The 19,771-nt window shown below is 34.4% G+C and overlaps 1 protein-coding gene across 2 annotated transcripts; it reads right to left on the bottom strand.

Annotated features, from left to right (window-relative positions):
* Positions 1–7,646: 7,646 nt before the first annotated feature.
* On the bottom strand, positions 7,647–16,904 carry LOC111695325 (histone-lysine N-methyltransferase ASHR1). Of its 2 annotated transcripts, none has more exons than XM_023464604.1 (10): positions 16,771–16,904; positions 16,123–16,358; positions 15,937–16,017; positions 12,215–12,423; positions 11,001–11,034; positions 10,388–10,487; positions 9,847–9,892; positions 9,500–9,586; positions 8,639–8,766; positions 7,647–7,928 (listed from the first exon to the last, which is right to left on the bottom strand). In XM_023464604.1, the coding sequence occupies exons 1-10, from the start codon at positions 16,884–16,886 to the stop codon at positions 7,754–7,756; spliced, it is 1,212 nt and encodes a 403-aa protein (XP_023320372.1). In that variant the 5' UTR covers positions 16,887–16,904; the 3' UTR covers positions 7,647–7,753. The 2 variants fall into 2 exon arrangements, with proteins under 2 accessions (XP_023320372.1, XP_023320371.1); XM_023464603.1 differs by having other exon boundaries at positions 15,937–16,026.
* Between the last annotated feature and the right edge of the window lie 2,867 nt (positions 16,905–19,771).

The raw sequence follows: 19,771 nt of genomic DNA on the forward strand, positions 1-19,771 counted from the left end.
TTAGGTTTTCGTTTTGTTTAAATCCACAAACACTGAAAGTTTCCGGTACTTCCCGTATGCAAAATAATCTATTTGCATAAAATTGGTGCAATTTGTCCAGACCTTATTTGGTTAAGTTTCCCACTTGCATTGAAATTGTGGGTTTTAAATTACTGTTCAATCTTAACACGGGCTTACACGCGGTGCACCCTCAAAGATGCAAATCTCAATAGTACCTAAGTGGGCATGGAAGATTTTTAAAAATATTTTCTTAATTAAATTATGATTTTTTAAGTTAAAATATCTTAAAGTAGTAAATAAAACTTTCTTTGCCGGTGAAAATGACATTTATTCGATCTTAAATCAATTTTTATTTGAAAGAATTGGTTTTTTATAAATTAGCCAACATATGTTAAAATTTTCTATTTATGTAACAGACCATATCTCAAGTATCCTACAGATTTCCAAGCTTTTTTAACAGATTTTTCATTTACATTTTTTTTTCTTTCCAGGGGGGGTGCTCAGCGCCCATTTGGACCCGAAAAAAATATATATTTCTGTGCATTTAATACCATTGTATAACAGAGGCCTTCTGGGATTTAACATTATATTTACATTACTACGTTGTAGTTCCTTATTATGTGCCAAGTTTGTTTGTAAGTCCCCAGGGGGATATTTGAACGAAATTAACATTGACAAATAGATGAACATTTATTTAATTGTTACAGTAAACTTTATCTAGTCCAAGGTGTTAAATTACAGGGCTGGGTGTTCGAAAAAAACAAGGTGTTTTATCACATGCCTGGGTGTTCGGAATACAAGGTGTTCTATTACATGACTGGGTGTCCGGACTACAAGGTGTTATATTACATGCCTGGGTGTCCGGACTACAAGGTGTTATTTTACCTGCCTGGGTGTTCGAATAAAACAAGGTGTTCTATTACATGCCTGGGTGTCCGGAATACAAGGTGTTCTATTACATGGTTAGGTGTCCGGAAGACAAGGTGTTCTAGTACATGCCTGGGTGTCTGGAAGACAAGGTGTTATATTACATGGTTAGGTGTCCGAAAATAAAGTGTTATATTACAGGGCTGGGTATCCGGAGAACAAGGTGTTCTATTACATGACTGGGTGTCCGTAAAACTAGTTGTTCTATTACATGGCTATGTGTCAGGAAAACAACGTGTTGTATTACATGGCTATGTGTCAGGAAAACAAGGTGTTGTATTACATGGCTATGTGTCAGGAAAATAAGGTGTTGTATTACATGGCTATGTGTCAGGAAAACAAGGTGTTCTATTACATGGCTATGTGTCAGGAATACAAGGTGTTCTATTACATGGCTGTGTGTCAGGAAAACAAGGTGTTCTATTACAAGGCTCTGTGTCAGGAAAACAACGTGTTGTATTACATGGCTATGTGTCAGGAATACAAGGTGTTGTATTACATGGCTATGTGTCAGGAATACAAGGTGTTCTATTACATGGCTATGTGTCAGGAAAACAAGGTGTTCTATTACAAGGCTCTGTGTCAGGAAAACAACGTGTTGTATTACATGGCTATGTGTCAGGAATACAAGGTGTTGTATTACATGGCTATGTGTCAGGAAAACAAGGTGTTCTATTACATGGCTGTGTGTCAGGAAAACAAGGTGTTCTATTACAGGGCTGGGTGTCTGAAAAACAAGGTGTTCTTTTACATGGCTGGTTGTTCCGAAAATAATGTGTGCTATTATATGCCTGGGTGTCCGGAAAACAAGGTGTTCTATTACATGGCTGGGTGTTCCGAAATAATGTGTAATATTACAGGGCTGGGTGTCCGGAAAACATGGTGTTACAATACAGGGCCGGATGTCCGAAAACCAGCAATTCTATTATAGAGCCGGGTGTTTGGAAAACAAGGTGTTATATTACATGCCTGGGTGTCCGGAATGCAAGGTGTAATTTTACCTGCTGTGTTCAGAAAACAAGGTGTTCTATTACATGCCTGGGTGTCCAGAATACAAGGTGTTATGTTACATGGCTAGGTGACCGAAAGACAAGGTGTTCTAGTCATAGAGAATAGAATAGAATATATAGAGAGGAATTAAAAGAATCTCTCGGTATGAATTTTTTCAGTCCCTTTCAGCCTGAAAGGGAGTTCAAAGTGTACAAATCATGTAAATGTTCACAAATTATATGCAGTAGAGTATATTGAGTATATTAATACAGTATGTTCCCTAGACTATTCATTTTAATTTCGAAATTTTTTAAGCTGTTAAATAAACTTTATAATGAATTAGGTGAATAAAAACATCATTTGATTTATAGTTATAACGGAAAATCATCGTTTGTAAAGTGGAAGGCATAGAGTCTATGTGAAATGATCATTGGTCAATTATGAAACCAGCCTATTTCATAATTTGGCTTTCTTTTAACAATAATTTTAGATTTTCTATAAAATGATATTCCAGGGTCCAACAGGTTATATAGCATAAATATGTGAATTACACTTGCAGTATGGAAACAGTACAACAAAATGGCCGTTTTACACTTTTTTCTAGTAAATTCCTCTCTATATATTCTATTCTCTATGGTTCAAGTACAGGTTCACTTGTCCGGAAAATGTTACATTTTAAAGAAGTTTGGAACCAGTTTTAATGAAAAGCGAGACATACAGGATGTCCCACGAAACATGAGAGTAGCAAGACGATTTGAAGGTCGTCCATAATTTTAATTTTTAAATAATTTGTGACATTTATTCGTAAAACTAGTCTAATTAGTAAAATTCTTGAGTTAATGATCACAAAATACCCCCAATCTTACCATTTCCAAAATGTGCTCTGCATTTTTGAGCTTCCAATATTACCGGATATGAAAAATTTCGTTCAGATTTCGATAATTTTCGTTTTTTAATAAAATTTAAATCTGAGATTTTCAATATATCAGGTAATATTGATAGGATAAGAAAGGTAGACCACATTTTGGAAATGCCAGGACTAAGATAGTATTTCAAATCAATTTAATGTTTCAGACGACTTTCAAGTCGCCTTGATGCTGTCATGATGTCTTTGAACTACGTAAACGTGGTTCAACTACTTTTCTTCCAATTGAACCAGTGCTTTGAAAATCTGCACAGTCGAACTCGAAAATCAATCAGAATTTTACCAATACTCTTTCAAACTAAAAAACAAGCGCTTGGCACTTTTTATATCCTCATATTGTCACTGTGGGTAACACTTAATTTAGCAAAATCTTCAGAGCTTAAAACTTTAGAAAGGAATAGCCTTAATTCCGACGGGTTAATTAATCTGGAGATTAATAACAATAGGAGAACAAGCATTATCTAATCTGGAGATTAAGAAAAAGAGGAGATCAAGCATTAATCTCGATATCCACCATTCTAAAGTTTTCAGCTCAGATCTCTTTTTAATTTACGATTATTGTTGTATTGCCTGTTTGATTAAAGGTACTAAGCATTAATCTTAATCCTTTGAATTTAAAATATAAAGTTTTAGAAGTACATAGATTGCTTCTAGATGAAAATACATGATAAATAACGAGTGTATAAAAGAAAAAGGAAGATGAGTAGGTTCCAGGATCCGACGCAACTGACGCGGATTTTATAATCCTCTTTCGGGAATTTCATCCTCTACAGATGGAGTCGAGACTGATACTTATCAACCTTATGTAAGGCTGGCCAAAGGCCATTTGAAGAGATCAGGAGTAGCTGAGGTTCAGCTTATTAGCTCCAGGAGTAGCTAAGGTTTAGCTCCTTAGAAACAAATATAGGAACATTTTAAGCAAGTTACAACAAAAATGAAAGAACTGGGAACGTAACTCGTAAAACATGAAATGATGATCAACACATGAAGCTACAAAAAAAGGAAGCATACGCAAAAAATGTCATTCATACTGTACATGAGTTAGGATTTATAGTCAATAACAGGAACAACCTTTAGTTATTAATTTTGACCCTGTTTGTATCCACCCCTGATTTAGGTCATCACTTATAACTTAATAATAGGTTATTATCACATTTGTTACTAACTTTTCCTAACTTTCCTAACTAGTCTAAATTAATCAAACGTAAACCTTTTTAGAAAAAAGGTTGATTCATGAATTAATTTTCAATTGTTATAGATGTACCATTATGCCACCCAGCTTTATTTGCTTATATACACGTCCCCCCCCCTCTCTGCAGCTGGTTATATATATGCAGGGTCAGGGAGGGGGGGGGGGGGATGAGTAGTCGATCCGTCTTCAATACTAATGAATGAATGGCTGATGGTCAACTTCTTATACATGTATCCAATCTATGAAAAAATCTACGAATAATATAAGAATGAAAGGTTGACAAAGGAGTCGGAATGGATTGAATGAGGATTGGATTTATAAAGCTGTATGCGAAGAACCAATGGTTATAGTTAAATAGTGAACATTTTGATTAAACATATTAATCCTGATCTCGGAATTAATGAATTAGTTAAAATACATTGGGGAACAGCAAATTCTGGAACATAAAGACGACTTTCAGACTCAAATTTTGACTTTAAATGAAACAATGAACATGGGACAAAGCAATTGTGTAGTGTGACCAGACCCATTTAACTTAATAAACTTATTCGATAAGTTACTGGTAGATTTAACTATTTTCTTTGCAAACATATCGAATACACAAATTATTGCTATAATGTCGTCTTTCTATCCCACAGTTTTCTCGTTTTTGTTGTTCTCAGTACAACTATTTCTCACTAATTATCCATTTCGACCTCCTCCGACTCCTAGCTTGCAAAGATATGGGGATTTGAAAATCAGAGTTTGTGGCAAAGATTCAATTCCTTTGACGATTTGATGGAAAATTCATACAAAACAATTTGAGAACAAAATACATTTGCACAGCCGTCGCTGTAATCTGGATTTGTCCGTGACATGAGAATGTCTGTCTGTGAGATATCTAAACCTGAGATAATATTTGTAAAATTGTCTTGTTCTAAGAAGAATGAGAGGGAGGAACCTAATAATATATATTCTCCGCTCCAACCCTGATTGCCGTAATTCAAGATGTGCAATCCTAAACGTTTCTATTATTCAGCTCTTCACACTTGATTCAGGATTCATGGAGGGGTCAATTCATACATTGATCTCATCAATATATACTCAGTTAGATATCATATAAAGATACAGGCTGTTCCAAACAAAATGGAAATTAAATGACTTTTAAAACTTCTTTGGTTTTCCGTAAAGAATGAATTTCAAAGAGATTTTTTTTTAAATGCATATTTTTTTGTGTTAAAAAAGTGCAGATTTACGACACTAAAAAAACGTCTCTCAAATGCCATGTTTTTTGGGATATAATGTAATAAAACACTCATTCTTCAAGGGATATTCCGACAATGTAAGGTAGTTAAACTGAGTATGCAGTGTTGTGGACACATTCTTTAGGATTCATTTGAGACAAAATAAAATGTTTCCACGATGTATAATTACTGAGTTTGAGCGCAAAGTCGACGTTCAAAGTCTAAAAGTGTGCCTAAAGTTTAGTCCTCATTCTCTTTCTTCTTAATGTATTTATTAGATGCTTGATTTTATTTATAAACCGTGCACAATGCTCAAATGCATGATTTCTTTTCCCCCTGTAATGGTATACGCCTGAGCTGTTATTTCCTGCATTAAAACAAGGGAACGCGCCTAATTCTTGCATGTTTAAACCTGATGGGTTGAGTAAAGAATTGTAAATAATCTGCTTGCTACGGATCCATATTTGTAGCGCGGCATTATCGCTGGTTCCGCCCACTACAATATTCCCTAAATATCTGAGGGATTGGTCTGGAACTGACCCAAGTTAACCTCTCTTCTTGAACCCATCAACATTCAATCCGACAACAGAGTTGCGGATATTTTAAACTAAACTCTCCGCTCCATATTAGAACACGGGACACAGAACAGATATCACAAAGATACACATTTTCTATAAATTACAAGGTTATCTTACGATTCATCCCAGACAAGATAAAGATATAAAGGAAATAGTAAAACTTCATCTTCAGCTTTTCTCTGCCATACAATCTCAGCTAAAAGAAGGAATACAGAAACTCAAAAATCAGGGATTAAGTACACGCTGATCCAGAGTTGGATATAAAAAGGATATTTGTACTCCTCATATGCATAATGTGGTACAAAACTACAGTGAAACCCTTAATAACGAATACATCGAAAGAATTCATCAAATGTCGTATTCTTCACTTTCTCATAATGGAATGTTGCAGATATTTAGTTTTTTAATTAAATGATTATATGGAACTCTTTAAAACTGTTCCCGCATATTCATGGCTATTTATTTATTTTCGCAAATACTGAAATTTACGTAATATAATATAAAACTTATTGAAAAATTGTCAAGACGACATTTGATAAATTCTTCCGATGTATTCGTTATTAAGGGTTTCACTGTATAAAAGTTGGAAATGACTATAAATCGAGGAACTAGTAGGCTTTTTTCAGCAATAAAAAATTCCTCAATACGCCTCTTCCGAACCTATTCCAAACTTCCAACTCCTCCAAATTATCCATACCTCGCCATCAAAAGAATTAGTCAAAAACATCCAAAAGTAAAGAAGATAAAAGAGTACAAAAAATGCATGCTGGCATGCCTAATTTTAGATTTAGCTTAAATACAATTGCAGAAACCTACTTCACCCTGGCCCCTTTCCACCCCTCCCTTTTGATTCAAAACAGTCTTATCAGCTGTAATGAGTCAGGATTCCTGGTAAATGCAATAAGGAAAGCGAAATATAAAACCAAGACATGCAAGACGGGGGTTTTTTTCTTCAAAAATCATTTTTATTTCAGCTAGTATTCCACAAAAGGAATTTAGTTTTAATCACAAACTTTGATATTATAATCCCTATTTCTTAAAAGCCCAATGTCGTAGAACTTATATATTTCAAACTATAAATGCTGTTAGATCAGATAATCTAAGTTTGAAGTATCTATGGTTTACACCATCAGGTTGCTAAGATATAGAGATTAGATCATTCGAGTTTGTGGCTCAATTCCTTTACATTGTTCTAGATCACACTAAGCTGAATTATGATTATAGTTTGTAGTTCAGGTTCGGCATCGAGAGCAAATAAATCGCTTAAATTCGCGACATTTTACCTGCATGGTTAAAAATCTAGAGATAGATATAAAAGTTACAATACAACACAAAAAAAAGCATAAATTCTAACTAAATGCGCGCTATTTGCGCATAAATCAAGGAAATTTTACATTATCAATTTGCTTTATATATCTTTCCATGTATGAACGATTAAAAAATATTCATTATGAACTTTTAAATCTAAAAAGTTAATTTATAAAAATCCTACGTCAATAAAACTCTGTTGTATTACTACACTGTGGTTTAGTCTGACCAGAGAGCACAGTTCATCTTACAGTTCGGAAACATGACGATGACAAGCTTTAATCTTACATATCCTCACTTCCTTACGCCATAACACATCATAGATTTATGATACAGAAATATTTTTTATAAAAATTATATAAAATTAAAAATGGAAGACATAAAATTAGATTAAATGAATTGAATCTTTGCCCCAAACTCAAATATTATAATCCCTATATCTTTGCAACCTGATGGTGTAAACCTTTGACATTTCAAACTTTGACTATTTGATCTAGCAGAACTCATATTTTGAAATATATAAGGTCTACGGCATTGGGTTGCAAAGATACAGGGATTAGAAATCAGAGTTTGTGGCAGCAGAGACTCCATTCCTTTGTTAACTCTTTGATTATAAAGATTTGTTGTGCTTGTTCGTAATAAGCTCCAGGATGGATTTATATCGGGAGTAAGGTCTACTATTTTCTCCGAGTAAGGTTTCCAAGGTTCGGAGTAAAATTTCTCCTCTCGTCTTCAGTTTTAAAATCAGATCTTCATTTAAACTCTGAAAGCAGGTATCTAGTAATCTAAAATAAAATTAATTAAATTCTAAAAGTTCAATTTATCCAAATATTTTCAAAAGTTAGAAATATATTCCGACAAAGAGTTCCATTTCCTTGGATTTTTTACTGTGACTATTCTTCCGTTAAAATAAACTTCCTTTATAACTCTGAAATAGAATTAAAAACACCATTATTTCCAAAAAAGGGTTTTCCTGATTTATACCTTCAAAACTAATTATCTTTGTCGAATTTTTATTAAATTTAAAAAATCAAAAATTTGAAAGTTACTCAACACTGATTTAACTTAGGACAGGCATGGTCGGACAATGAATAGACAAGAGAAGAAACGAGTATTTGGACAGGCATGGAAAAAACGGAAATTGAACATACATGGAGGGAGACGGATATTTGGAGAAACTTGGACGGAGACAGATTTTTGGACAGAAAAGAAAAAAAGGACGGAGACGAACAGTAGGACAGATAAGGAAACAAGGACGGAGACGGACAGTAGGACAGATAAGGAAACAAGGACAGAGACGGACAGTAGGAAAGATAAGGAAACAAGGACGGAGACGGACAGTAGGACAGATAAGGAAACAAGGACTGAGACGGACAGTATAGGACAAATAAGGAAACGAGAGATTGTTTCTGACAAACGGTAATTTAGACTGTTTTGTCAATCTTTGCAGGGTTTCATCTAGTATTAAATAACCCCTAGAAAGAGGAGCTATAACCTCATAGTTATCCTGGAGTATATATGATGACTAGGATGATAATGAGAATTGGATTCTAATCTCTCAACCAACTTGATTATCTCATCTGAGCCATACAATCGTATCTGCTCAACTAGATCAACACTTTCCTAAACATTAAATATTTTTAACACATAAAAAAGGTGAAATCGGATTAAATCACGAAAGAGTAAAAGTATTTTTGTTTAAAAAATAGAATTTGACTGTAGAGGGATTATCTGATATCTATACATAGAAGCAATAGATGCTGTTTCAGTAATTCGAACTTTCAATTTGACATATGGATAAATAAGGAAATAGATTTTAGCGAAGAAAAAGTGGATTTTTTTTATATTTTGATAAGTTGTGCGATTACCAAAAAGAATGATAAAAATAAAAATCATAACGCGCGAGCTTTATCGCACTAAATCCCTAATGTGGGTTAACTTAAAGTGGAAGAAAAAACTATGGAATAGGAAGACGACATTTAAGCAGTACCATATGTTTTGCTATCAAAAAAGAAAATAGTTTTACCATAGTTAAAAATCAACTGATTAAGTGAAATAGGTCTGTGTACACTGCACAGTTTCTGTGATTCACAATCATTTGACTATTTCAAATTGCAAGAGTCTTTTTTCACAGTTGTATGGGTCTCACTGCCATGCAGTCTTTCGTTTTCTAATTTCAATTGAAATTGTATTTAGATTTAGGAAGATTAAATGCAGATTTATATATTTTATGTTTGTATCACACAATTAATCTAATCTCAGAAGAACGTTCTGTCCTCTGGTGCTCATCAATCTATTATGTAATTATATACTGTACAATATATAATGTACATGTAAAATGAATGTATAATTTAACCTGGACTATATTTGTATTCTCCTTATCTCCACAAAGTAAACAAATATTTCCCTCATTTCTCTCAACTAAATATCCTCCACATGCACACTGCAAAATAGAATCAAAATTCAAAATTAGAAAAGGTCATTTTATTTTAGATTAAAGTTTGTAATTTCAGTAGCTAAATAAATGTTTAATTATCTAATTAAAAATCATCTTGAAATTAAGATTAATTTCTAAAACACCTCTAAAATAAAAAGTTTCAAGACATTTTTATTTTTGAGAAAATTATGAAAAGATAACTTGAGATTAATATTCTCTCCAACTTCTAATCTTTTTTTCGTAATGTAGTAATTTACTAGTTTTACCTTAGTGGAAGAAAAAAATGTTCCAAATTCTGTTGGATCCGAACATCTAAAATATCATCAGATTTTCTCAATGATTTCAACATGGGGGNCATACGCATGCAAGTTAGAAACTGTTTTGGTAAACACGAATAAATATGAAATTGATTTCGATCCCTTTATTATTGTTTTTTAAAGGGTTCACTTAGAAACTGCAGCGAATTGTTTTCTATAGTCCATTTTAAAGATTTAATGGAATAAAGACGTCATTTTAAGTTATCCTCTGTATATTCAACGTAGTATCAAAAAACCTTTGTCTGATCAAGATCAAATGAATTATTAACATTTTTCTAAATGAAAATTGACTATTTTCAGTTGTGGTTACGCTTTAAAAGTGACTTGCGGATTTCTACTGCAGAAATAATGTAGAAATAAACACTTTTTAAGCTTTAAAACCGCATTATTTCCACATTCACTAATTAAATAAATAGAAGGCTACTTAAAAAAACGAAAGTCTCTTTAATATCGAAACTTTAAAAGAGGAGGTGTCCTTATCTGAAGATACCTGGAACAAGTACATTCAAACATCCAGGTTTCCTTTAATCTCTCCCGAATCCTACTCCGGGTATCTAGAACACTGGTGTAGCTCCAGGTTAACTCTTCACCTAGAAACCAGATTTTTAACCGAAACCACACACATACAGGGTTTCTCATAAAGGATGAGATGGTATAAAGACGACTTGGAACTTTTAAGATTTTGACGATCACCAGGTTCAGTTAAGTCTTCCGGCTGGAAAAAGTCTTGAAATGACTGTTTAAGTTATTTGGCAAAGAAAGACACAATCTTGAACATGAGAAACAGACTTTTACATTTCTTATTGTCGTCTTTGAAGTCTTATCCTTTTTGGGTAACACTTGTACTGTATATACACTTGTACTGTAAATACACTTGTACTGTATATACACTTGTACTGTATATAGTTCTTAATAATTGGGAATTGGAAATGTATGTGTGTTAGTTTAAGATACCGGAGTAATTATAATGAATAGACTTAAATTAAGTATTCATCAAGTAGAATTATAAACAAGTTCAATGGTTTTCCGCAATTTAGTATTAACGTATGTTATATGAATGAAGTTGTAAAGGAACTCTATACTATAAAACTGTATTTTATTACCTGCTAAAATGTGTGTTTTCGCTCTAAACTGAATCTGTAACTTAAGAGGAAATCAAAGAATTGAAAAGATCGAACAAAAAACCAGAAGAGAGTTTACAGGAGAGTTTTAAATATAAAACCAAGGTATACGTGAGATGTGATCGAAACTTTTGGATTTTAAGAGACATTTTACGGCATGGTCTAAATTTTGATGTAAAGTTTTTTTTAGATTTTTATATGACAATAGAAAAAATATTTAGTAAGGAACTGAGTTCTTACCACAAACTCCTATTTTCTTAATCTTTGCAACTTGGTAGTGTAAACATTTGATATTCTAACCTAAAGTATTTGACCCAACAATGTTCATTTTGATATATTGAAGGTCTACGACATCGGACACCAAAGATATAGAGATTAGAAAATCAGAGTTTGTGACAAGAACTCATTTCTTTTGTTTCTAAAGAACAGCAAAATAGATTTGTTGACAAAAATCTCAAAATTTCTTTAATTGCTCAGGATTTGAGGTTTAATCTTATCCCTGAGTACCATGGGTTCCAACTATCTCAGGGTTTGAGGTTAAATTCTATAGATTTAATCTTATCCCTGAGTACCATGGGTTCCAACTATCTCAGGGTTTGAGGTTAAATTCTATAGATTTAATCTTATCCCTGAGTACCATGGGTTCCAACTATCTCAGGGTTTCAGGTTAAGTTCTATAGATTTAATCTTATCCCTGAGTACCATGGATTCCAACTATCTCAGGGTTTTAGGTTAAGTTCTATAGATTTAATCTTATCCCTGAGTACCAGGGGTTCCAACTATCTCAGGTTTTCAGGTTTAGTTCTATAGATTTAATCTTATCCCTGAGTACCAGGGGTTCCAAATATCTCAGGGTTTCAGGTTAAGTTCTATAGATTTAATCTTATCCCTGAGTACCAGGGGTTCCAACTATCTCAGGGTTTCAGGTTAAGTTCTATAGATTTAATCTTATCCCTGAGTACCAGGGGTTCCAACTATCTCAGGGTTTCAGGTTAAGTTCTATAGATTTAATCTTATCCCTGAGTACCAGGGGTTCCAACTATCTCAGGGTTTGAGATTTAATTCTATAGATTTAATCCTATCCCTGAGTACCAGGGGTTCCAACTATCTCAGGATTTGAGATTTAATTCTATAGATTTAATCTTATCCCTGAGTACCATGGGTTCAGGTTAAATTCTATAGATTTAATCTTATCCCTGAGTACCAGGGGTTCCAACTATCTCCAGGTTGGACCGACATGCATGAGACATGAGAGATACTATTGGATAAATATAACAGGCACGGCCAGCCCCCTGTCCAACCCCGTTTGTCTTGAGAACCCCGAACACGTGTTCAACCTCGGCATCTGACACGTGCTGGAGGCCGAGACGTTTTCTGATCAGAGCTCCGATATACTTAACCATGCCTAGAATGCATTCAAAGGATGAGACATTACACTTAAAAATAAACCTGAAGTAAAAAGACGGATTTAAGAATAAAATATAATTTTGTAATTACTCATCAAGAGGAACATGAAACGTGTACAGCACTTGCAATCATTACCAAACTATGAACTTGGAAAATATCTGAAGTAACATTACTTGTACACTGTACAAAGTGTCCCACGACACTTACAGTTGAGAGACGACTTGAAGGTCGTCTTAGAGCTTTGAAGTAATTTGTGGTATTCAGTTTTTAACCTACTTTTATATGTTTATTCTTGAAACCATAATCACAAACATACTCTAATCCTGGTATTTACAAAATGTAGTCTGACTTCCCGTGTAAACCTCAAGTCACCCTCTTTCGACTTTAAGTTGACTTTTATCATGCAGAATTAGTAGACTAAAAGTACATGAATCTTAAGTAGTGTTTCTGACTTTTTGGGCCTCGATCACCAACAATCTAGCTATACCTCAAAACGGAAAGGGTCGGGTTTCATACCCACCTCTGTGCATTACCCCCCATCATAAATCATCATGTTGCCATGTGTTTATTTTTAGTAGCTGCAGCTGCTAGCTGACAGCTTGGACAGTTTGCTAACTTATTTAGTCTTTTTCAGGTTGATTAAAGGCTAGCTTTTTTTAATTTAAAAAGCTAGTGTTAATACACGTCAATTTGAATTATCAGCGTTTAGATGTCACTCAGATAAAAGCATGTCATTGATATGTGCCTCCAAAGGTTGCCCATAACCAGTTCTTTTCGGAAATGATTCCTGTTTCAGTGTAAACATTTCACCAATGATATAATTGTCAAAGAGTCTTAAAAGATACATAAAACATCCTGAGAGAAAATTCAGTGCATTTTCTTAATGAAATTATTATATTTAGAAAAAATTAAAATTTTTTTAAACCCAAATCTTCACTTCTAAATTATAAACTTTTATTAAGAAAATTGAATCTTAAAATTTCTTACTTTTTTAGTTTTATGGAAAACTTTTAGAGACACCTAGTGGTGAAAATAAAAACTAAAAAGATTCAAGTTTTGAGTCAACAGCTTGTATATTTTACAAACACACAAAATTAGACATGCACAAACATATGCATATGTTAACAGAGTGCTGGGGTAAGGGGGGGGGGGTAGAGGAGGGGAAATTTTCTCACAGCTGGAAACATATCTGAAATTTGATCCGGATGTATCATGAGGGGTAACTTTTTTCTAACTAAATTAGACATCTAGCCAATAATGGGGAAAAGGGAAGCAGCATATTGGAGGGGTAACACATGTGTTAATTATAAAGGATATATTGAGGTATAACTTTCTTGGTCGGGTTGTCAGCTAAATTATACATCCAGGCTAAAAATGGAAATAGGGAAGTAGGGGGGGTAGTGGGGGAAAATATATTTACAAAATTGTATCAAGTTACAGAGATTCCATGCTTCATCTTGATTTTGTCGACCAGTAAGTCAGGAAAGTCGCAGTAGTCTATGAATTAGACCTCTTGGGTTTACACGGGTTGTTGTGCTTTTAATATTACCGGAGATAATTCAATTCGATTTATTCAGTAAAACAAAAATTGTTGAATTCTGACTAAAATGCTGCACATCTCAGGCTGGTAGGCAGACCACCCATTTTAGAATTACAAAGACGAGGGGTATTTTGTGATTATTAATTCTGCAAACTATTTCAAACATTACAGACGACCTTAAATCTTCTCTCGGCTGTATTTTTTGTGGGACACCCTGTATTTAGAGTATTTCAATATTTAAAAACAAGAGAGACTGTATTTTTTGTAGGACACTCTGTATTAAGCGTATTTCAATAATTACAAACAAGAGAGACTGTTTTTTTTGTAGGACACTCTGTATTAAGCGTATTTCAATAATTACAAACAAGAGAGACTGTATTTTTTGTGGGACAACCTGTATTAATATAAGCATATTTCAATAATTACAAACGAGAGAGATTGTATTTTTTGTGGGACACGCTGTATAAAGCATATTTCAATAATTACGAACAAGAGATCTGCACCAGAAAACCCCTTATTTTATACCCATAATTTTATTAAAAAGTATAAATCCTGATTATAAAATATAAATATCGTCTTTTCTAGGACGCAAAACTTGTTTTCGTCTTATTAAAGAACCAAATATTGGTTTCATAATATAAATACTTTGTAAAATAATCACTATAACGATTTTACGATAAAGATCTGTTAATAATACATTTGAAGGTAAAGGTTTTGTATCCTCGGTAAACTTGGAACTTTCTCGATTAATTATTAATGATATTAGAGACCAGGGGGATCTTAAAATCATAAATACGAAATCAACAAAATAGTAATTTTTCCATTTGAAAAGAAATTGAAGAATGGAGAAGAAATATATTACAAAAATGGAGAAAGAAATTGGGATAAAGAAATGAGGATGTTACCTTAAACCTAGAACTAAAGAATGGAGTGTCAGAAATGTTATCTCCAACCTAGGATTAAAGGATGGAGGAGGAGTAATGTTACCTCCATCATTAGAATCAAAGGATGGAGGATGAGAAATGTTATCTCCAACCTAGGATTAAAGGATGAAGGAGGAGTAATGTTACCTCCATCATTAGAATTAAAGGATGGAGGAGAAGAAATGTTATCTCCAACCTAGGATTAAAGGATGAAGGAGGAATATTGTTACCTCCAATCTAGTATTAAAGGATGGAGGAGGAGTAATGTTACCTCCAACCTAGGATTAAAGAATGAAGGAGGAATATTGTTACCTCCACTCTAGTATTAAAGGATGGAGAATAAGTAATATTACCTCCAATCTAGTATTTAAGACTGGAGAAGGATTAATGTTACCTTCAGCCTAGGATTAAATGATGGAAGAGGAGTAATGTTACCTCCAATCTAGGATTAAAGGATGAAGGAGGAGTAATGTTACCTCCATCATTAGAATTAAAGGATGGAGGAGGAGTAATGTTACCTCCAACCTAGGATTAAAGGATGGAGGAGGAATGCTGGTATCTCCAACCTAGGATTAAAGAATGAAGGAGGAGTAATGTTACCTTCACCTTGGATTAAAGAATGAAGGAGGAGTAATGTTACCTCCACTCTAGTATTAAAGGATGGAGGAGGAGTAATGTTACCTCCAATCTAGTATTTAAGAATGGAGAAGGATTAATGTTACCTACAACCTAGGATTAAAGAATGAAGGAGGATTGTTACCTCCAATCTAGTATTAAAGGATGGAGGATGAGTAATGTTACCTACAATCTAGTATTTAAGAATGGAGAAGGATTAATGTTACCTACAACCAAGGATTAAATGATGGAATAGGAGTGATGTTACCTCCAACCTAGGATGACAAGGATGGAGTATGAGAAATGTTACCTCCAACCTAGGATTAAAGAATGGAGTGTGAGAAATGTTACCTCCAACCTAGGATTAAAGAATGGAGTGTGAGAAATGTTACCCCCAACCTAGGATTAAAGAATGGAGTGTGAGAAATGTTACCTCCAACCTGGAGATCTTTTCTACGCTCCTCCCAGTGATCCATCAGGGTTTCAATAATCTCATATTTCTCAGGGTTCTCAGCTAAACATGCTTATATGGAATCTATGGTTGTCCTGGTTACTGCTATGCTAAAAAAGGTTTTAAGAATGAGATTCAAAAACTCAGTTGATATTTTTATTTATTTACCTTTAAAAAGAAGAGTTTTTAAAATCGCTATAACAGAGTACAAAATATTAGGTTTCCCAAACTCCTTGATATCTACTCTCAACCCTGCTGAGGTTAGTATCTTGCACTCTAATCTATGGTTCTCCTCCTGAGGACAGAGATCGGAGCAGGACAGCCAGGAGCAGGACGGACAGGGAGGAGAAGAGGACTGCACAGGAGTCAGGCAACCCAAGCAGACGGGTAAACCATCCGGGAGACTGCATAAGACAAAAAATAACAAAAAACTTCTTATAGTGAAGGGAATGGAACTTTTGTACCGTTAATCCATTCATAAAGAACCAATCCGACGGATTAGGATAAATCTTTTTCTTAATATCTTACAGCTTGGGTACCCAACTTTAACTGGAAACTAAACGTTTGCTACAGTGAAACCCTTAATAACGAATACATCGAAAGAATTCATCAAATGTCGTCTTCTTGCCTTTCTGATAATGGAATGTTGCAGATATTTAGTTTTTTAATTAAATGATTATATGGAACTCTTTAAAACTGTTCCCGCATATTCATGGCTATTTATTACCGACCACTGTAGTTCAGCTGCAATTAACAACTCAGTACAGCAACATTTTATGTAACCTTTTTACATTTTTGGAAATATAAATTCTAAACCTGAGTAAAGCTGAGTCTGTAAGAACGGTTTGGTTTGGATAAATATCCTTGGTTGCAACCAGGATCCGTCCTTTACCCTCGGCATACGAGGCAATCCAAGCACAAGATTCCGCCATTAGTTCGACATTTTTATAAAATCTTAAATTTTGAGAAATGAAAATTAATACCGTGGAAACCATAAATTTTGGAAACGGAAGACGACTGTTAGACTCAAAATAAACCTTTCTGAATCCCACTGTGTGAAAATTGAACTGTTAAGAATTGTAGCATGCGCATCAGGAATGTGCAGTAATGCTTGCTGTAATGCATAATTGGCTTGAATTCATTGACAAATACTTTAAACATTCTTGTAAAGTTTAGAAGATTTTCAAAATTCGAATATCTAAGAACTACCGGAGAAATGATGTCTCCGTAAACTATCTAAGAACTACCGGAGAACTGATGTCTCCGTGAACTATCTAAGAACTACCGGAGAACTGATGTCTCCGTGAACTATCAAAGAACTACCGGAGAACTGATGTCTACGTAAACTATCTAAGAACTACCGGAGAACTGATGTCTCCGTAAACTATCTAAGAACTACGGAGAACTGATGTCTCTGTAAACTATCTAAGAACTACCGGAGAACCGATGCGTAAACTATCTAAGAACTACCGGAGAACTGATGTCTCCGTAAACTATCTAAGAACTACTGGAGAAATAATGTCTCCATAAATTATGTAAGAACTACCGGAGAACTGATGTCTCCGTAAATTATCTAAGAACTTCCGGAGAACTGATGTCTTCGTGAACTATCTAAGAACTACCGGAGAACGGATGTCTACGTGAAGTATCTAAGAACTACTGGAGAACTGATGTCTACGTGAAGTATCTAAGAACTACCGGAGAACTGATGTCTACGTGAAGTATCTAAGAACTACCGGAGCGCGGATGACTACATGAACTATCTAAGAACTAACGGAGAACTGATGTCTACGTGAAGTATCTAAGAACTACCGGAGAATTGATGTCTCCGTGAACTATCTAAGAACTACCGGAGAACTGATGTCTCCGTGAACTATCTAAGAACTACCATGGAGAACGGATGACTACATGAACTATCTAAGAACTACCGGAGAACTGATGTCTCCGTAAATTATGTAAGAACTACCGGAGAACGGATGACTATATGAACTATCTAAGAACTACCGGAGAACTGATGTCTCCGTAAATTATCCAAGAACTACCGGAGAACTGATGTTTTCGTAAACAAAATAAAATTTAATGTTATTGCCTGCACATATGAACTGAGAGAATAAAAGAAAGATATTAATTCATTGAGAAAACTCGTAAATAGTCTGTTTAAATTCCAGCTAAAAGTTCCGGCACACCAAGAGACAAAAAGAGACGAGAGGTTTAGGTTCAGATTTGACTCCCATCCACTACTAAATTTAGATCTCTTAAAGGAACTGTAAGTAATTGCAAGTGACCCATAATGCATAGATGGCAATATCCTATTCGCAACAATTAACGGTACATTTGCAAGTCACAATTTAAAAAAGTTTATCCAAATTATAAACGTTGATAAATATAATTCATACTTTATCAGACAAAGCTTTTAAATTTTTACCGTTAGGAATAGATTGTTGACATGTTTGCATGGAGGGTCACTTGGAACTACTTATACAGATCCTTTCATCCAGATACGTTTTCCTTTCAATCAGATATGTTTTCCTTTCATCCAGATTCGTTTTCCTTTCATCCAGATACGTTTTCCTTTCATCCAGATACGTTTTCCTTTCATCCAGATACGTTTTCCTTTTATTCAGATACGTTTTCCTTTCATCCAGATACGTTTTCTTTTCATCCAGATACGTTTTCCTTCCATCCAGATACGTTTCCCTTTCTGTCTCCATATTTTTTTTAATGTCATTTTCCCATATACTCACAATTCATTTTCTCCCTACTTTCACTACTGAGCTGTAATCTAAAAATATCCCCCTAAAAGTTCAAATTTCGTCCGACCCACAATACATGTATTTGCCCGCAGTTTTCCCTATAAAAGTCAACTCACTCAATTTAGAATTTTAAACCAGGATAAGAACATATTCCGTTGATCCTACCAAGTTCGCCGATCAAAATTTAAGGAAGATCGGTTCAGAGGTTTCTGGGAGACTGAGCTATGCTTGGACATTTAAATAAACAAACAAACATCGATTTCTACTTTGTATACAAATATAAATATTGTATAATGTTTATCCAACAGTTTGTTTATTCTAAATGTTCTCGACTTCACACTAAAGAACAATAAATTGAATTAAGGTATTCTAAACATCAAATTCTTAAAGATTTAAGTAAATCCGGAAAACTAATAAATATCTTCCAAAAACTCCAGCACAATTTATTTTGTTTACTTTTGTGATGTTTTATTAGAAATTCGGGGCACTTTGCGCCACTAAGTTTACGTGAGCTTTGGGATCCCTTATTTTTAATAACCAAGATCTTTCGGAGAATTTATCAACTGATGTCTCCGTAAACTATATAAGAACTGGTGGAGACATGATGTCTCCGTAAACTATCTAAGAACTTCCAGAAAACTGATGTCTCCGTGAACTACCGGAGAACTGATGTTTACGTGAACTATCTAAGAACTACCGGAGAACTGATGTCTCCGTAAACTATCTAAGAACTACCGGAGAACTGATGTCTACGTGAAGTATCTAAGAACTACCGGAGAACTGATGTCTCTATAAACTATCTAAGAACTACCGGAGAACTGATGTCTCCGTAAACTATCCAAGAACTATCGGAGAACTGATCTAAGAACTACCGGAGAACTGATGTCTCCGTAAACTATCTAAGAACTACCGGAGAACTGATGTCTCCGTAAACTATCTAAGAACTACCGGAGAACTGATGTCTCCGTAAACTATCCAAGAACTATCGGAGAACTGATGTCTCTGTAAACTATCTAAGAACTACCGGAGAACTGGTGTCTCCGTAAGCTATCTAAGAACTACTG

This window comes from Eurytemora carolleeae, unplaced genomic scaffold (genome assembly GCF_000591075.1).
Source record: "Eurytemora carolleeae unplaced genomic scaffold, Eaff_2.0 scaffold95, whole genome shotgun sequence".
Classification (NCBI taxonomy): Eukaryota; Metazoa; Arthropoda; class Copepoda; order Calanoida; family Temoridae; genus Eurytemora; species Eurytemora carolleeae.

Bases quoted from the DNA above. Each gene is read 5' to 3' on its own strand.
- LOC111695325 (XM_023464603.1), bottom strand. From the start codon at position 16,886: ATGGCGGAATCTTGTGCTTGGATTGCCTCGTATGCCGAGGGTAAAGGA. The intron at 12,424-15,936 runs GTAACATTTCTC...AATGCATTCTAG, and splicing joins AAAAGATCTCCAGGTTGGAG to GCATGGTTAAGTATATCGGA. The intron at 9,893-10,387 runs GTATCTTCAGAT...ATGATATTTTAG, and splicing joins TTTGAATGTACTTGTTCCAG to ATGTTCGGATCCAACAGAAT.